This window comes from Melospiza melodia, chromosome 6, assembly GCF_035770615.1.
Source record: "Melospiza melodia melodia isolate bMelMel2 chromosome 6, bMelMel2.pri, whole genome shotgun sequence".
Taxonomy (NCBI): Eukaryota; Metazoa; Chordata; class Aves; order Passeriformes; family Passerellidae; genus Melospiza; species Melospiza melodia.
Window position 1 is genome coordinate 62,773,349 of NC_086199.1, and position 20,086 is coordinate 62,793,434.

The following is a 20,086-nucleotide window of genomic DNA, read 5'->3' on the forward strand; positions in this document are numbered from 1 at the left end:
GACATCAATGGAAAGTGAATCAAGAAATACCAGTATTACCATCTGAAAGAAAAGTGCATGGAGTAGTTGTAGTATGTATTTTCTTTTCTATTTTATTTCCACTACCCACCAAGCCGCTGACAGCTGAAACTAAACAGTTAATCAAATGAGATCAAAACAGATAATACCACCCCTGTTGGGACTTCTGCAACAGAACTGTATCAGTCAGCTCAGTCCCCTCTGGGGAGGGAAGCTTCATTGCCTGTGGACTGTCTGATGGCCCTTAGCTTGCCATGCTAGCAGCTCCTCCAATAGGGGACAACTGCTTTTCCATGATCCAAAGAAAAGTTGAATGTAGTGCATAAAACACAGTAAATAAAACTCGGTGTTGGGTTAGCTCAGGAAAGACCTTTTCTATACAGGGCACAGAGAAAAGAGGATCATCCCCCCCAGGTTCACACAGCTCACCTGCAATGCAGAAATCACCCAAGGAGTGTGTCCCTCCAGTGTATATTACAGAATACACCAACATTTTGTTATTATCTGCTACTGCCTTGCTCCTTCTCTTAGTACATGCCCCATCCTGGAAGTGTTCAGCATCAGCTTGGGTGAGGCTCTGAGCAACTTGGTCTAATTAAAGGGAAGGGGGGGAACTGGATGATGTTTAAGGTCCCTTCCAACCCAATCCATTCTGCAATGATTCTATGATTTGTATTTCCCTAAAATTCCTGACTGTCTACATTTCCTTAGTCAAACTGACTGGTGCACACACAAGTTTTGGTAGCCCACTGATCATTCCACATACCAGGCTACTATGATTAATTTTGATCTTTAAAAAAGGGAGGATGAACCCCCATCCTGGCTGTTTTGGTCTATTGACATTATATGATAGGAGAGATGGAGGCATTGATTGTCTGTAGCTATTTCTAAATTATCTATTACTGTGGACTCCCAATCTTGCTTGAAGGCCATCAGTGTGATCATACAACAAATATGAAATAATTCAACTGTCAGTAATATTGCTCATTTAGCCAACACAATATATATCTGAGGCTGTATGTCACTTAGAGAGAGCCACAGTGCCCTCTGTTTCCCCCCCCCACACCTAGATGTGTAGTCCACCCTCTTACTAAATAAGACAACTCAAAATGATGGATAAAGAGATGGAATAATAGATTTCATAGCTATTCCCACCTCTCCAACTATCTTGGCAAAAAGAACCATACCAAAATAAACAGAAAAAGACTACTTGGCTAACACACGTATGCTAACAGATTTTTGTTATTATTTTTAAAAAATCATTCTAAGTCTTAAATAAACTGTGGAAAAAGGATTTGATTCATGGTTGCATTAGGAATCTACTCAACCAAAGCCCCTTGTCACAAATTAAATCACAAACTAAAAGTCAAACATGATTTGTGAAATTAACAGTTATCGAGGAAATGCTCCCCAGTGCTGCATTGTGATTAGTCTCTGGCTTCTGAAATATCACCCATAATTCATGAGCTTCTCTGAAACCATGCCACTGCTGCTAGTGCTGGGATGGCATGCATGATGGAAAGGTGCTGCCACAACCCCAGAGCAATCCCTTTCCTGATGCTGGTGAGAACCAGAGGTCACTGTGTCTTATTATTTGGGAAGGTCCATGCAGACACATTCTCAGCCCCCACGCACTGGTAACACCTCACCCCTCCGCAGGCACTCTCTTCCACCTCTCAGATTTATCAAAGGCCACAGCTGTTTCTAATTTTGAACACGGAGGCTTGGCAGAAGCTCTGCATTGTGCCCTTTCTTTAAAATAGCGACTAATAAAAAATGAAACTTAATTAACAGTCATTTGTTCTTTCAGAGTCAGTGTCTTTCAGCAGAGGGATTTGGTGCCTTTGCAGGGGGATGCAGACAGCTTAATCTTGCAGGCAGAGGAGCTACAACACAAAGCAGACTTAGTGATTGTTCAAGGCTAAATGGTCATTGGCAAAGCATGCTTTGGAGCCCAACATTTTTTAGAAGCCAGGATATCCAGACATAGCTTAAAGATATGGGATGCTTTCCTTTTCAAGGTGATTTTCATCATGAAGATGTTGTCCTGCCAATAAATGCAGTATTCTTTTTAATAATAGAGTAACACCATTCCCACTGCTTTGAGTGCGAAATATTTTTCACAAGGAGCAAAACAGCCCCCAGTTCTTATGGGGTAAAGAAGGAAAGCTCAGGTTTTGGCTTTACAGGCATTCAGAGCAAGAAGAAAGCTTCAGCACCTCTACAGCCCATCCCCTTGTGGCCTTTCTTCTGCATGTATTCTTACATTATCACCACTGCCACCATCAGCTGTTTGCTCTTTTCATGCAGGAGTGCGTACTTGTGTGTGTGTGTACCTAGGGTTACACAACACAGAAACCAACATAACAAAGAACATTTCCTCTCTTTTAAGCAAAAAAGGGGTCTCCTCCCCTCTTTCACCTTAATACAGAGAAAATATCCTCTGCCTCTCTTTTAGGAAATTAAGGGAGAATGTACTCCCTGTAAGCCTGATTTCCCTCTGCTGCCTGTCTGCACACAGAACAGATGTGGGCCTCTGTCTCATCTGTGGCAAACAGAGCTTCATGGAGCCATGACCATTTGTGCCACTGAGGACCGAGCATTCAGCATGCAGCTCTGAAAACATCTGAGCCAGCCTCCACCCAGTGCCTGCACGAGCTCTTTCTGGCAACTGCATTCCACCTCGGATGGCAGGCTCTGCCCCAAAGGAGGAGGGGGAAGCCAAGGGAAATTACTGCCTGCTCTACTAAGCTAACCCTTAGGCAGACAGGCCTCGCTTCTCAGAAGAGGAATTCATTGCTCCAGTATCAAGACTGGATGAATAGTCCATGAGGGACTGTTACCTCCATTCAACACACTTTCTTTGGATAAACAATCATTCCCTTCTTGTGTTCAGACACTAAAAAAGAGGTCACCAGTAGATGGTGGCTTTTAAAAACTGTTTAATCTTTTTTAACCACTCTCTTCTACCTGTAATAACCTGTTAAAAAGCTGGAAATAGCAGAGTTCCCTACTGGGTCACCCTTTTCTATTTGGAGAACATTGATTTTTGTCCTGTTGCGCCATGATTAATGTGGCCTGTTTGTTTGACAACAGATACAACGTATTTAGTGCCCTAAATCAAGCTAAAGTGATTGTCTATGGACAACATCCCTGTCTGGCACTGCTAATGATCTGGAGAAAAAAAATCTTACAAAAAAAAGCTTTGCTATGCAACTGCCACTGCAGAACCATCAGGGGCCTACAGTGGCCTTTAAAATCAAAATCTGTTGCTGATGGGACAAATTTAAAACACCTTTAGTGAAAATTGAGGGTTCAATAAAAACTGTTAGACAAAGGAGGTTATCCAAATTATCCACTCTAAGTCTGTTACAGCTTTGATTCAAAATGGTTCCAGATCTTACAGGTACAAGGGAAGTAGTGGAATCTTCATTCCTGGAAGTGTTCAAAAAACACATGGGTGTGGCACTTGGGGGGCATGATTTAGTGGTGAATATGGCAGCATAGTCAGACAATGATAAAATTTCCTAAATGATTCTATGATTCTGTGAAAGTACAGAAATTAACATGAGAAAAGCCAGGGAAATAATGAGTGTTCATTCCTCATCCAAATACCAAATATTGCACAGACACCAGCAGAGGGTGAAAACACACCTAGTTCCATTCTTTCAGAAACGTACCAAGTTCCAAAACCCCTCCCTTCTTCCCTCCTTCCCTTCCCCTTCCTCTGGCAAAAGCCAGTAATACCTACAAATATTTTTTATTTTCGTAAACATCATGCAGCTTTAAAACATGGGGATGTTCTATCAACTTCAGGATGGCTATTTCCCGCTCCACCTGGAAGAAACAAAAAGAAACAGTGATTAGAAGCTTGGTCTTAGAATACATTAGGTATTGTCACACATTTTCTTCCCATTTATCCATTTTCCACTCCTCCTCATATGCAGAGGATACGGAAAATTGTAACAATGTATCTTATTTAGCACTTACATAATTTAAGAAAAAATCAATTTATTCAGCCTCAGCGCTCCCTGCCCTGCAGAACCGAAAACCAGCAAAATTTCAAGGTTGAAAGAAAAGTCCCAAATCTACCAAAGAAAATTAGCTGTGGGAGTTACATGAGCATTCAAGGCTGCTCCTGCCTCACAATCCAAAGCCAGTGACATATTCTCAAAGTACAGAAACTCTAAGATGTCACATAGGGCTCTCCTGACTTCCCACAGCCACAGGTATGGCTGCTCTACAAACTGCATTCTTAATTAATGCTAGAAACTCCCCATCCCAAAGAACTTGCCATGCATGCGGGGGAGAAGATGAACAGCAATGTGATTTTAAAGCTCCAGAACTGAGGTGCAGAAAGGGAAAGAAATATAAGAAGTGACATAAGAAGTCCAAGGCAGAACAAGAAATTAAACCAGATTACTGGAGACGCAGTGCTCGGAGCCTTAAGCGCAAGACTGCGCTTTCCCTCAATTCCCAGGCTGCCCAAGTGTGGCTACTTCCAAGAGCAGCTTTCAGTGCTGAGTTAACAAGTTGTGACTAAGTCCCTGTAATTAGTGCAAGCCCTGTTCTCACCCAAAATTCCTATTATGACCACTAAGGGTATTCATTAGAGATGGAGTCAGTGCAATTCCTCAGCTGTTAGCAAAATCGCTCTGCTGCTTGAAACCACACTGTAACTGCTCTGATTTGACCTAGGCTAAGTCGAAGGGAGTTAATGTAGCACTGTGGAGACTCTGGGTATGTGAAATAAACTCTGCAACAAGATGCAGTGAAAGCATTGCACAGTCGGGCATGCCAAATTTCAAGGAATCCACAAAGGCAGGAAAAAGACCTAAAGAAGCAAACAAGGACAACCAGGTAGCATTTTTTCCAGTCCTTTAAATAACTGATTGTCCCAGCGCTGCTATACTGACAGACAAACCATGAACGAACTACAAAACCATCCCTTAATGTCTCCCCTGCAGAGATCAGATGAGTAATTAGGAACTTGCCCTAGTACACCTTTAGTTCTTGATGTCCTTTAACTTCCTGAGAGAACATCCTCTGCTGAACACAGACAATTCCACCTGAATGCCAGTAAGATCCTCTGCAGGAAATTAGAAAGTGGTAGTTTGCAGCACCCTGCAGAGGAGGATTCCCCAGCATGTTGGTTATCACCCCAGATCTCTCTTCCTCTACAGCATCACATAAAAACAGCAAAGGCAACTTTTGCACTGCATCATCCTTAGCCTTCCCCACATACCAGGATGGAAGAAAGTATATTTGTACATGTGCCAATCTCAGTCTTTCAAAGACACTTATTCCTCTCTGCAGAGTCAAAAGTCATCTGAGAGATTCCACTTCCACACTTGGGATCTCTGAAAATAGCTCCTTCAGAGAACTGGGGAATGCAGTTAAACATGTATGTACATAGTTCAGCACTGCTAGGAATTCAGTGATACACAGTGCTTGATGGTGACAGGTCTGTGGGTGTTAACTTACTCATGACCAGCACTCTGATGAAAGCTAATTATACAAACAGGAAGCAAAAGCTGGGTAGATTTCAACTGTTCAGCTATTTCACCCCAGACCCAGGGGGTAGCTAGCTTATTCCATTTTTGCCTCCTCTTCAAAAAGACCTGTTACTCTTTTCTCTTACAAGATATGCACTGATACTTGCAGAGGGCTTGTTCAACGCTATAACTGATAAAAGTTGAATTTGCTTCAAAAATGAGGAAAAACAAAACAGAAGAAGCACCCACTCTCACGACACTCTCCCAATAGTACTGAGATTCACCATCAGCAGCATGTACTGCAGCTGCTCAGAAACTGCAACTCCAAAGAAATTCCTTTTGGATGGGGAAGTACAGGTATTTCATGGGGAATGTGACCAGTGCACTAGCTGTGACAAGGATAATCCAACTCCAGTATTTCTATGAAAAATAAAATTCCCTACAGACGAGCTGTGTAACTGCATTGGTGTTTCACTTCAGAGAAACCTCTTGGTTGGTTCAGTGGCAATGTAAGCTCAGATCAAGTGAGTGATGGATGGCAGCATCCAGTCAGGGTCCTGCTTGGTTACCGTCCTAAAGCATGAGAAGAGGCAGTGACTTATGGCTACCACTTGGAGGAGGGAATTCAGCTACAGCACTGTGTGGCCTATGTTTGGTAACAGACAATCAGAATAGAAAGGCAGTATCTACTTATGACCTACAGATTTACTCCAGGAACCAACTGAAAAGAATTTCCCCAAGTTGCTTTTCTTTCATCATAAGTGTGTGAGTGTAAAAGGCTCTATGCATATTAATTCCTGGGAACTAAATCCTAGGAGGAAATACAGTTTTGGAGGTCTCAATTTCAAGCCAGGTATGTCGAGAGCATCTGTCTTGATGTGCCTGGCAGCATTTGACTGCAGTGTGTTCAGTTCAGTGGTGTGTTGTCTGCACCAGTCAGCTTTCCACAGCCTGCTACCTCTTCTGTTTTGTCTTCAAGGACAAAACTGATCCACTTATCTCAAGTGAGATGTTTTATGAAGGAAAAATGTCATCACTCTACTTCTTGTAGTCCAGGACTTTGACCCATGTAGAGGCTCAAGACGCTAATGGTTGTATTAGTTTAGGATCTAGAGATTCCAGGTTCTCTAAACAGCAGTCTGATAAAGCTCATCCTCAAAAAACCTCACAGCAGTGTCCTGCCTCTTTCTGCTTTTAAAGCAAAACAAGAGTTCAGAGAAATATACAACAGACCACCTTCTCAGAATTAGTGCTGCAGTCAGTACTGATGGGTGACTCCCCTGGATCCTCTTAATTTTTTATATGCCTACAAAGAAGGCAGTAATTGATACAGGCTGGACACAGACTGAGATCTCAATAGCAATGTCACTATGGTCTGCTCAGGAGGACCTAGGAGCCATCATGTCACTAGGAAAGGAGAGGTATCTGAACTCGTTGGCAAAATAAGAGAGGCCTGAAATAGCATGCAGCTTTGCCCTCTCCCCCAGAGCTTTGCCAGCCCCTGGCATGGCTTTTTTTGCGCAGCCCTGTGTTTGCAAGCCATGGAATGCTGTCCAGCTCCGAGCTGGCAAGGACAGGGGAGAGGAGAAACCCTGCAGGGGTGTTTGCTTTAATGCACATGCAATTATCAGAAAGCAGGGCAAGCTCAGAATAGCCTGTCTAGGGAGGCTCAGAGCCTGTGATAAACAGGACATGTGGAGAAACATTTGCCTAATGGTTAAAAGAGAAAGGAATAAAGCAAAGCTTTTCTGTTACATGAACGCTGGGTCACATTACAGGATCTCAACTAAAGCCAGGGTGGTCTCATTCCGTGGTGGGCTACTGACTGCCTTGAGTCTGGGAGAAAGAGCTGTGAAAGGCTGTGCAGGGCAAAAGGAGATGCATTAGTAATGTGTAGCTGTGCAGGTGCCATGCAGGTGCCAATCAGAGGTTCTAAAAATCTGTGCAGGAGGTTGATTTGACAGGATGCTCCAGTGATTCAGCTAATGACAAAGTGCAACACGGGGCCCAGTGAGGAATCATGCAATACTTTGCATCCCTCTCCTCCATCTCTACTTCACTGTCATTCTCCCCCAGAGGAAATCACATCTCTCTGTTTTAAGCCCATTTTGTCAGAAAACTTGCACTGGCAACAAGTGCTCTGCTGTCTTGCCTTTTGAGTCAAGCACACAGGGTGTTAATTCAGTAAGAAGGCAAGGAGGGCAGGTCAAAGGAGACTGATAGTTTGTCTCGTGAAGAAGGAAAGTTTCCTTTTCTCTTGCATTCATTAGCTCAGTAACTATTAGGTCACTCATGACCCATCTGCTCCTTGAAAAATGAGGCTCACAGCTGTTTCATTTTACCAGGCTGTGTTTTATCTACCAAACCTGTGCAAGCACTGTGCAACAACCATTGTTGCAGTTTCTCAAAGTACCCCTACATGCAAAAGGCTGGGGGACAGCAGATGACATTTCTCCTTGGAAGCTTTGAAGCTCACCAGCAGCGCACCAGAAAGCCCTCTCTTTCTCCACTAGCATCAGTAGCTCCCATGTGGCTCAAAACCCTGGCTTGAGAAGGAATTCCAGAGCTGCAGAAATGGTGAAGGGCAGCAAAGCCCTGCAGGATGCCAACATGTTATGATGTTTTTCCTACTCACAGAGCAAAATGGTGCAGGGAGGGAAGGTGTGGTAGGTTTTCTTGTGAAAATCAAGCTCTCTAATGTTGACCCTACTTTGAGGTAACTAATGAAATACTTTTCAGAACTCATGGCTGTCCCTCAGTTAGGAGAAACTCATCCAGGACATGACCTTTTCTGATTTCAGAATTCTCTACACGCAGAACGAACTTCAAAGGATATAGAGATTTGGCTGCTTATCCAACTCCTCAGGCTAGAACTCAGGTTGGAAACCTTGTACCAGAGCAACTACTTTCTCTAATGTCTGGCCTGCTGTGCAGTAATTTGCATTTCCATGATGAGGGCACAGAAAGCAGAGTAAATCACTCTGGTATTTCACTGAGTTGAAGAGCCAAAACCAAAGGCCACTTCATAGGAAGAAACTAATATTAGGTTCTCTGAAAAGTCTGTGTTCCTGCCATAGCAGAAATATCACAGCAAAATACCTGAATTTTTATTAATTTGGTATTTATGCTTTCATGTTGTGTGGGAGTGAAAGTTAAAAATGGTGAAAATGCCTGGCTTTGGGTGAAGACTGTCTAGGTCACCTGTCCACTCTTGCCCATAATGACAGAAATAGGCTACTCCTGAAATCGGAAGAGAACAGCATTAAAGCATAAATGGCTTTATACAACAAGTAACTGCAGGCCCATTAAGCCCTGTAGGGTCATCACTGCTGTGATGGGACATCATTCCTCCAAACAGATTAAGCCATTACCAGATCTAAGCAGTACCAAAACATCTAATGCATTATATCAGTTGCATCCACAATTTCTATGGAAGCATAAATAGAATTGAAGTGGAAAAAATATCAGGGTTTAAATGATTAAAGTATCTTCCTCTGCAGCTCTGAATTTGGCTGATTTTTTGTTTAAAATGGCCTTTCATTACCTTTATCCAAAACTTATTCAGTAGTCCATTATGAATGCAAATGGAGGACCATGAAAGTTGTGCATCTGTGGGGAGTATTTCTTGCTACTATTGTAGCCATTAACCTCACATTTCTGAATATACTGAGCCAGATTCAAAATGCATTGAAGTCAACAAAAGACATCAATTGACTTAAGTGGGATTTGAATCAGACCTTCTAATGATCATTAAGTGGTATCTGGAAGAAATCTTCTACTGTACAATTATGACTAATTAAATGTTTTAACATGAATTCAGGTTTTCTGTTAAGTACTAGTAATTACAAGAAGATTTACAAAAAGTAGATAAAGAGGGGGAAAACTAGACTTAGCTCTCCATAGAATCAGACAGCTAGACAATGCTTTACAAAATAAAACAAACAGACAAAATTACTGGAAAGCTAAGCAATTCCTCATTTTACTGAAGGCTCTATCATGGGCTCATTCCACCACAATTTTTGTTTGCATGTGTGCTTTTCAAAGCTATTTCCCCATAAATGAAAATGAAAATAGGTATGTGTGAGAAGCAAGTGAGATGCATACTTGATTTTAAAATTTGCATGTGCAGACTTCTATACCATGAAGCTTTGGGAGGGAAATTTACTTTCCACAAACTAGTATTATACCAAAATGTCAATTTCTGCTTGTCTTTTTCCATAGTCCCTTCAAAACTGCAACTCTTAAAGCTCCACTGAATTTCAAAATTTAGTATAAAATCTGAGAGTATGAAGTTCACTGGACAGATACTGTGTTAATTTTCTTGGAAATCCTTTCTGCTGTTGCCAATGTACCTCCACAACAGGATTCATGGCCTGGCCTGACACATAGATGCCAAGGTCTTGAAGGGACAGACCCTACAGGTTATCCAGCCATGGAAAATCCTACCCAGGAAGGTCACGGTTTAACTCTGTAGTTAACACCTGCCGTGCTCCTCAGGGCTCTGCCATCAGCTCCCGAGTAAACATGGCACTTTGACTTATCTGCAGCGTATGCTGCTTTAAGGAGCATCAGGGCTTCATGCAAGAGACACTGATGGGAGCTGACAAGGAGTGGATTTATTCATTCAGCACTTGAGATTATCTGCTGCCCGGTGGTACACAGCTAACGAGTGACTGACACACAAGTCTCTGCCAGCAGTCAGCAGAATGGGTCCCTTCCTCTGGAAGGCAAAGAGCCTCCCTGTGCCTCCTGTCACCTTCAGTGAGTGCCACATCCTGGCTGCCATCGCCGAATAGTGCAGGACACAGGGCCTGCACAAACCTGCAGCCACTCTACAAGAGAAATAACCTGATCTTTGAATTGCCTTTCTTTTTCCCTCCTTATCCTGGTTTTTAATGTTAACATACACTGTGCTTTCTATAACTCGTGCACCCAGCCTGGCATTTCTGAGAAACCTGCCACCCCCACGCAGCAGCCACAGCCAAGTCTGTGTGAACACTGGCAATCACTGCTCCAAAGCAGCACACTCAGTCCCTGTCATGTGTGCAGCCCTCCCTGCAATGCCACATCTACAGTGCTCACCCCAAATGCAGAGCTGTAAGTCTGGTCCCCCCTAGCAAGGCACAGAATCAAAGAATCACAGAAGAACCTGAGTTGGAATGCACCCCCAAGGATCCTTAAGTCCAACTCCAGGCCCTGCACAGAACACCCCAAGTGTCACACCATGTCCCTGAGACTACTGTCCAAATGCTTCTTGAACTCTGTCAGGCTTGGTGCTGAGACCACTTCCCAGGGCAGCCTGTATACAAATGTATGCTGGGCTCATTTCAGGGGCCCTGTGCAGGAAAAAAGTGCAAATCATTAGTAATTTTCCCCCAGAAGAAGTTACTTCTTCTGAAGAGAGAAGGTGGAGCCCTGAACATTTAATGCCTTGTGGGCTGCTATGCTAAGCTACAGAAATACAGTCACTCCCCACAGAGAAATACGCTGTAAAATTACAGGCTACAGAGAGTTCAGCTTCAAATAATACAGGTGCAGAACTTCTTGTATTATTTGAGACATCACAGATTTAATATGGGCAATACCAAACACAACACTGGAATGCTGGAGCCAGAGTGTGTAGAGAATGTAGAAGATGCTGAATCCCATTAAGGAAATATGGGCAAGCATAAAGGAGTCAGTATAGCACAGTACAGCAAAATGTTCTGCCAAAAATATAGTGCAGAGCTTCTGAGAGCATTGGTTGAGGATATGATAAGCCAGAGGGGTTCCCAAGAGCACCTAGGAATGGGACTGAGACAGTGAAGTGATGCTGACTGTGCCATGGACTGGATCCTTGAGGGAGTCCACCATCAATAGGAAGAGAAATTTGAAAGCGCAGTTTTGGAAAAGCTTCAAAGGATGATTTCTCTACCATTTCCTATGTGTCTCAACTAGCCTCTTTCTCCCTCTTCCTCTTTTTCTCCATTAGTCACGCTGGTCTTGTTTAGCTCTTTGGCATTGTCTTACACAAATGTCCTTTACATTTTCTGTAATACTTTTCCAGAAGCAATCAATGGGATGGCTGCTATTTCCTTCTCAACATCTTTCCTTAATGGCCATCTCTGGTTCCCTGAGAAGAAATAAGGCAGATAACAAATGCTCCAGGAGAGGGCAGAACAGTTGGAGCTCTGCAGAGATTGGAGGCAGAATGCCAGACTCCATCCCTGCCTTGCCCTTCTCCACAACAAGCTGAACAACATAATTGATTTCAATGAGTGGAAAACAGATAATATGATTTTTGTTATTCTGCTACATTCTCCTGTCATTCACTTTTGGTTGCCCCTTAACTCTTTAGACAGATATTTGTCTGTATTTGTCTATTAGGATCTCGTTTCAGCTAAATTAATAAACTTAGTGAGATACTAACAGCTGATGTCTATAAGGGATCCCGCAGCCCAGTAGTCCCTCACAGCTGGCAGTGACAGAAACAGAGTCTGCACCAACCCACAGCTCACCCCTCTGTTTCCAAAATATGGTGTTGAAGCACAATTGCACCTCCAGAAGGACACGATCCCAGACAAACAGCAGCATGGACCTCATCCAGGAACTGTGAAGAGGCCAAGGGCAACACATAATCACAGAGTTCACGTTTGCACTTTGCTTTGCAATTAAGAGGGAGCTTGGAGGGGAGGCCTGGCAGCTGCAGGCAGAGGCACCAACAGCTGACTTCCTGCCAAAGTGTGAGGCCAGTGGCTGGATACTTAGGGAGGCCAAGCAGCCCTCTAGCCCAGTTCTTCTGCCCCAGCAGGTTGCCAATGGTTTCTATCACCCTGCAGCAAAAACAGCAGCTCCCACCTCATGTGCACCAGCTCTACGTTGGTACTTCCATGTTCATTCCATCTTAGGGACACCCAAGCATTGACTGACCCCAAGAACTACTTATTCTTATCTGTGATAAGAAATCAGTCTGCTTTGTCCATAATTCTGCCCCCAGTGTGTCTCGTTAGTGACATGGCCATATCTGGTGTATCTCTGTAATGACATGAACCAGCACTTCAGTTCCAGCCATCCCTGCTCACTGATCTGGAAGTGGGATTTTAACTTTTTCATGGAGACCCATCTCAACCACAAGCATGTTTTTTCAAATCTTGCAAAACTGGGCTGAACAGCATGGGAAATCAGCAGTAACCTCTTAATATCTTTATTTCTGCACTACCTGTTTGGATGTAGCCAGCAGCAGATGAGCTCAAAGCCTGTTTTCTCAGCTCTGGTGACTCACACAACAAAATTAGTGGCCTCAGCCTCACCTCCAGGTCAGGAGTAAAGTACTGGTGGACAGTTAAGTGGCTGTCATAAAACTTTCCCCTCCCTCACCTACAGCACCTCAGTTTGGAGAAAAGGCACAAGCTTTCATTATGAGCCTAACCCTGACACAAGAGCTCTGTCCGTGGTGCTTGTCACTTCTTCCATCACATCAGGGATACAGCAAAGACAGCAGCACTGTCTGGGAGTTTTCCACTGGGCTTTCATCTTCAAAAGAATGACTAATAAGGCAGGAATTGAAGAACAAAGCAAGAGGCAGAAAGAGAGAGGAGAAGAGGAAATAATATTGCCTATTTAGCCTCAGTCTTGAGGCTGCCTGTGCTCACTCCCTGCCTCTCCTCAGATTCAGCCTGCAACAGAAGACATTACAGCAAGACTTGTACTCCCCTCAGTGAAGACAACATGTTCCTCTGTTTTGTACAAGCAACAGAAGCTGCAGAAAATTAGCCCATTGCTGCCATCAGCAACCAGGATCTCTCACAGCTGGGAGTTAAGAGATCAAAGACAGCAACGAAGAAACATTTTGTTTCTCAGTTATTTTATCTCTGCTCTTCTCATATCCTTCTCATCACACACCAGTCCCTTATTGCTGGAGGTGCTGATGACATCTTGCAGACTATCAACATCAATATCAGGATCAAGAAGCCTCTTGGCAAGAGAGGTTTACAAACAACATTGTAAAGAGAGCTTCTTGAGCATCTCAAAACAAGTGATGAGGATAAGTTCAGTCATTCCTTCTCCTCATTGTCTGAATCTACTTAGGAAATGAGGACTTAAGACACCTCTGGCCATATCCAGCATATGCTCTGGAGCTGAATATAATAATTTGTCACATCTTCGTTATGTTTTCCAATACATTATTCAGTCAGGTCAGACTTTCAGGAGTACTTGGCATTGGCCTATCTCGTTATCTCAAAGTCTGTGGGACTCTTACTACTAATTGAGACCAGAGCCAGCCAGTAATGATTGGCAAATTCCATCTTTAAGTTATACATCTCTAGAGATGGGTCTTGTAATATGAGGCCTGCCTTTCTATTTATGAATCTGTGCCTCAGACATTACTTCTCAGATCCTGCAGTATTTCAGAGCCATTCTGAGTTCTAATGGTGAATTCTTCAGCTTCACCTCACTAAGCCATAGCCAAAACATATTCCCTACCCTAAAACAGGTCCTCTTTTCCACATAGTGACAATCACTTCTGCAGTACGGTCTTGAATTACCTGTGTCACTCCAAAACAAGCTATATTGTCATGGCAAGTGTTGTACTGCAATGCAGATGCACCCCCCAACACAGCATTGTTGCAGAGAGATCAGGGAGAGCAATGAAATCTGGCATTTTAAATTTGAGAAGGTGGTATTTTTATTATTTCTGAAGAAGTTGTGGTTGTGTATCTTCAAAATAGTCAACTTAGGTGCCATTATCTGAGTCTCTTCCCATTCCTTTGTATCTGTCCTATGTATCACATCTAACACAGAATTCACAGCTATTTGGCTTTTGATGAAGAGCAAAGATAGGATGCAACACTTCGGTAAGTCAGGTGACAACACATCGCTAAAGAAAGTGCTAATGACTCAAAAATTACATAGCCAAAGCAACAGGAAAGTTCAAACGTTTAGCAAATTAGCTTAATTCTCTGAGGACAATGGACTTGGATGGACATGCTTATTCCACTTATTCCTGAAAGTGGCAGAGAATGCATTCCAAAAAAAAGATGAGAATTTGAAAACTGGGGCTCACTTAAATCATACCACCTTAGGCCTGTACACCTTGGGATGCTTTGGCACACATACAGGCATCCTTTCACAATCTAATTCAAACTCTCTTGCACTTGCCAAATACTTAAATATATATATATGTGCAGATCAAAAAGTGCTCACAAACATTTCACTGAGAAGATGGCAGGCTAAATTTGAAACCAGCAATATTTGAAATGGAGAACTGGGCTAGATGTAACCCACTCCCACCCCAACTTTTCAGTGTTTTCTTAAAAAGATCACATTCATCAGTCAGCTGAACCTTGTTCCCAGATGTCTGGAATATATGAAAAACAACCTGTGAATGGGGGAGTTTCCAGTACTCACCCTTAAGGTCACAACAGAGTTTTGGAATGAAAAGGCAAAGGATGCTGTTCCTGTCGTCCTCTCTCTACAGAAAGGAAAACCAATTACCTCTCTTTACAGGGGACATAATTAGCTCCCTTCTTTCCAATGGAGAAAGCCTTTCCCCTAAGCTTATACTGCCTCCCACACAAACACAGGACAGACAAAAAAGCAACCAAAATCTTGCTGAGGCGGATGCCATGCTGAGGAAACCCAGCAGTAACCTCAGATATGAGGAAACAGTGCCTGTGCTGTGAGGTTCACGTGTTGAATCCTGGCTTATGCAAACGTGTTTGTGAGCAAAGCAGCACAGAGATGCTCTCCTTGCACCATAGAGAGCTCAGAGTATCAGCAGCTGGTAAGGAATTGTGGTGATTTTAGGAGGCCATCCCTCTTCCCTGCAGAGATCTACACAACTGTTAAACAGTTTTCCCCTTCCTTGGTAACAGTCTTACTCCAAGCCAATTGGACAACTTGAGGGTTATCCACAGTTCTGTCCTGTCCTTTGGTATTATTCTGCTGCCCTGTATTTAGAGTAGGACAGTGTTCTGTATTCTGTATCATACAGGACAAAATTCCTGTATGTAGAGTACGACATCCAAACTGGGAGCCTGTTCTTTATTTTAGATTGCATTCCTTATGCTACCACAGAAGCCACATAAAAACAACCACATTCTATGAAATCCTAGAGACTGAGAACCCTTTTTTGGACTATTCTTTCTCTGCTAACGTTTCCAAATTGTTTCCACATTGTTAACGACTTTTTTCCTAAGGCTAAGTGATTTTCCTGGCAATTTTCCACACATTTTCCATATTCCCTTCAGGATGGCTGGGGACTTGGAACTTGTAGAAAATGTTTTACTTCCATTTCAAGAAAATGTTTGAAGTGCATGCTTAGTCCACACCATGACTCTATAGCAATAAAAGCAATAAAAGACAGAGAAGTGATGAAAGAAAGTGAGAAAAAAAATCACCTTGCAAGACGTAGCAAACCTATTGGAGAGTAATACATTTAATTGGAAATGGTGGCCAATGTGAATGTTTTTGGTGGCCAACCAGGAAGCTGGGATAGTCTTTACTTCTGACCCATTAAACATGCATTTTGCAAAGCTACTTTTTTGATGAGATTCCTTTGGACATGTCTTAATCTACTGTCGTTCCTCTTCCTTCTACAGGAACAGTGACCTGTTTGAGAAACCTGAGATGTCTCCACAGGGTATAATTTAGCACTCTCCAGGCTTGCCAAGATCCCTGGAGCTCTCTTGTGTCTCTCTGATCCCTTATCTTGCTCATGATCTGCAGAAGATCAGTCACATAAAGCCCACAGGAGAGGAGGCTGCTGCCTACCTACTGAAGGCCCGAGTTTGTCGCTTCTACCTTCAAACAAATGAGCAAAGCTTCACTTACAGAAAATATACAGAAAGCTCTGATACACTCCTATTAAGGAAATATGAAGCAGTTCTTTATATCTGAAATAAGCAAAAGATGAAAAAAAATCAAACAGCCCTCCCTCAAAACTGTTCTGAATATTTTTAAATAAGGCGATGTTCACTGGAGAGAGAAAGAAAATGCGTGGTACATGGCTGTGTCCTCTCTTTGATTTTAACTGTAATGGCCCTTCCTCATGCTCTTCCATTACAGGTGTGGATATTCTCCAGGACTCCAAATGGAAGTCAGCACTTCCAATCAGCTCTTTAATGGGATCACTCCAATGGTGATCTCCTTTAGACCTGAGGATCCACCTGACCACCCAGTTTGCTGCAAGTTTCTTCTGGGAGAAGGGTCTGATGTTATAAGAGAAGCCAGGACCTCAGAGGTGACACAGGACTGCAAGAATCTGCAGAGGGTTTACATGAATGAATGAGTTTGAATTTCAAATGTAGGCCAGAAGCAGCCTGCCCAGCCTAATTTTTTCTCCCTTGTACTGTTTATTCAACCAAAAGGATTTTCAGATGACCTGAGGGGATTGCCTTCATGGGTGAGTGTGCATTTTACCAGAAGACCTATTTGGCAGAATGGCTTTTATTTGTAAGCATTTTGGTTCTGTTGCTCCCGCCACGTGCTGCTTTTCTTGGCCTTCTGGTAGTCTCCAAATCCTGTGTGAACTTCCCTTTCCCCAGCACACCAGGGATCCAGCAGATGCACAAACTACAGAGTTGAACAATCACTTTACGCCTCAAGCACTGCCAAACAGTTTCTTGTGCAGCTTAGGAGGGCATGCACTGCTGCTCTGCTACAAAAAAACAGGGTGCCCTTCTAGAAACACCTTCATTTTGGTTGAAATGCCACCTGCATTTTACAGGAGTGATCCTGAACCAGAAAAACTAATCTGGCAAGGAGTCAAAATAGGAATTGTATTTTATTTTTAACTGAGGCTGGAGAATTTCCTTCTTTCCTTTTTCCCTTCCCCTTATGACACCTCTTGAAATAGAGAGCCCCAAACCCACCTAATGCCAAGGGGTCAAGCTATGATTCTCGAGTCCTTTGTTCACCTAAACAGTATGGGGGCATGAGATAAGCTCTTGTTGAAGCCACCAGTGATTAAAACATCAGCACCACGAGGAGCAGCTGCCTTGCGTGCAGTCAGCTCTGTGAGCCAGCCCCAGTCCTCTCTCTGCCATAGGGGAGCAGCCCACCTCTCCAGCTCTGCAAGGCACCCTGAGCTCTGCTCCTCACACCCAGCCTGCCCGCTCATTAATCATCTGGGACGTGTCTGCTTCTGCAACAGCTGCAGACACCCAAAGAGTGAGGATGTTGTTTCCTCCTTGCCACACAGGGCTGTTCTCCCTTCCCCAGCTGCTTTCAAAGAGAAGCACAGTGGCTGTGGCTGGCTCTTGGGACATTCCAGCAGAGTCCCAGCATGGAAATGTATGCCTGCAAGAAACATCCCATGCAAAAGGCCACTGTGATTCCTGCAGAGTTGGACTAAAGACTCTGTGTCTGTTTCCTACCCAGGTATGTCAGGGACACATGCAAGTATCAGCTGTTGGATGAAGCACAACTCCTATTCCCCTTCAGTCCCTGGAGTGTAAAATCATGGGAATCAAAACAAAAGTCAGAACATTTCTGAGGCTCCTCTGTCTTTCCCTTAGAGACAGGTGACTTTTCTGCCTTTAATGCAGCAGAGAGACTTGAGGAAACTGGCTGTGCCCTTCAAGCGCCTGACAAATGTAACTGCTTGGAAAAACACACTGTGCAGTACTGAAGGGGAAGTCCTCTTACAGTAACAGCTTTGCCAAACCAGAGATCAGCCACCAGCCAGAAGAGGACTGCCAAGCATTTCCAAAATGTAAGGCAAAATCCCATTTTTCAGCTTACCAACAGAAAAACGAGGCAGCTGCACAAGACCTGATGTGCTGGTGCAAAGCAGATGCAGCCATGTCAGAGCTTCTGTTCCCTCTGCAGCACTGGCTGAGCGCAAACAACAGACAACAACCCCTTCACTGTCACAGATGACCCCTCACAATGTGGTTGCTTTGTCCTGCAGGACAAATAGCAGGGATTCAGAGAGAAATTAAGAAAAAGAACTGCTTTCCACAGACCTCCGGGGCAGCTTTGATGCCCCTGGGGCACTTCTACCTTCGCACAGGACTTGGCCAATACAATAGTTCCACTTAAACCCAGTGAGAGAGGATTTAATATTTCTTTGATGGCGACTTCCACCTTTCTTTCCCTTCAGTGACACCCCTCCCCACTCCCTGCCCCTTCCCAGTCCTCAACAGCTCTGGGATGGCCAGGTGCCAGGTAGTCTATTCAGGAATGATCACCATCCTTTTTGCATTTTGTTCCTTTGTCCTTTCCAAGGAAATTATCTTCGGCACCCTGGAACAAGCTGTCACTTCAGAGCACCGTCACTATCACATGGACAGCAGCCCCAGGACCTGCAGGACACATGTGAGCAGCAGGCTGTGTTAGGAAGCATCAGCACTGAACACCTCACTGGCACATCTTCCTCACCAGAGACTGCTCCACTCACTGTAAAGCCACCTCCTGGTGCTAAGGAAACCTGCATCAGGCCCCTGATACCTGGGAGCACCCTTTTCATTCCCAAGAAAAATATTCTTCAAACTGGAGCACAGGGATTTCCTTATATTAGAATGAAGGAGCTTTCAGTCTCTTAAAGAAGCTTTTCTTCTTCCCCCAAAATGCAACCATTATATATATATATTTTTAAATCATCATTGAGAAACACTAAAAAGCTTTCTGTAATACTTCTTACAGGTACTATTTGCTTCCTGCTGGGAATTCACGTGCTGTCAGTGGAAGCTTCACCAGATCCTGACAACTTCCCCCATCAGGAATATCCCTGAGGAAGGATGCTTCCCCTGTGGCTGCTCTCCTGCAGGAGGCACCAGCAAGTAATGCCCACAGTTTCAAAAGGCCCAGTAATGCTGGGTTCTCTGCACTGAGAACTGAGGTTCTCTGCAATCTGTCCCTGGGGACAGATTTTCAGCTGTTAAACCACCCACAGTTAAAATATTAAGAAGAATCCCCTTTCCAGTGAGGGACAATATAAAAATTAGGTTTCCAAGCTTTTCAGACATTGTAGTGGATTGGTCTAATGAAAATCTGGTCTAAGAAAGGAAGCTGAGCCCCTGTGAAAAATCTATGCCTATGCCTAAATTTTGGAAGTGATAAAAGGATGCTGCAGGGTTCCACTAAAGGTAGGAGTAGTGAGTCTCATTACAGCAAATATTTTCTACGCATTCCTCAAGAAAAGAACTCCAAATACAGGATACATCAATACTCTTTGGCATAAATACACATCTAGACCAGAGAGAACGCTAAAATGAAAGAAAAAGTGCAATACTTTCTATTGCATAAATATACACAGTTCCAGACGTGAATTTGAATGACATGTTCATCCAAACCCACCTTTGGCATACCTACAAACAAAATCATAACCATCTAAGCCCTGGAGGTTTCATGGGGTGGGGTTAAAGTTGGAATGATTATCTGAAGTGATATCCAAAGGAAGCCATAAAGCTGTCTAAGTGTCTCCTAACTTAGTCTGGATTCACTGGGTCTGCTAAGACTCTGGCAAATGCCATCATCAATATTGACTTGCTCTGACAGGATATATAAGGGAGCCTGTGAGGTTGAGGCGCTGATTTGTGATTCAGACTCTAGCTTCACTTTCTGATTTTCTTAATAGCTTCTTCTGCCCT

The 20,086-nt window shown here is 43.5% G+C and overlaps 1 protein-coding gene across 15 annotated transcripts in view; it reads right to left on the minus strand.

Moving 5' to 3' along the window:
* The window catches only part of BRSK2 (BR serine/threonine kinase 2), a 304,191-nt gene that overhangs the window by 100,867 nt on the left and 183,238 nt on the right, over positions 1 to 20,086 (minus strand). For all 15 annotated transcript variants that reach the window (XM_063158677.1, XM_063158673.1, XM_063158676.1 and 12 more), the window contains exon 3: positions 3,770 to 3,855. In XM_063158677.1, coding sequence (XP_063014747.1) covers positions 3,770 to 3,855 — 86 coding nt within the window. The remainder of the gene's footprint in view (positions 1 to 3,769; positions 3,856 to 20,086) is intronic.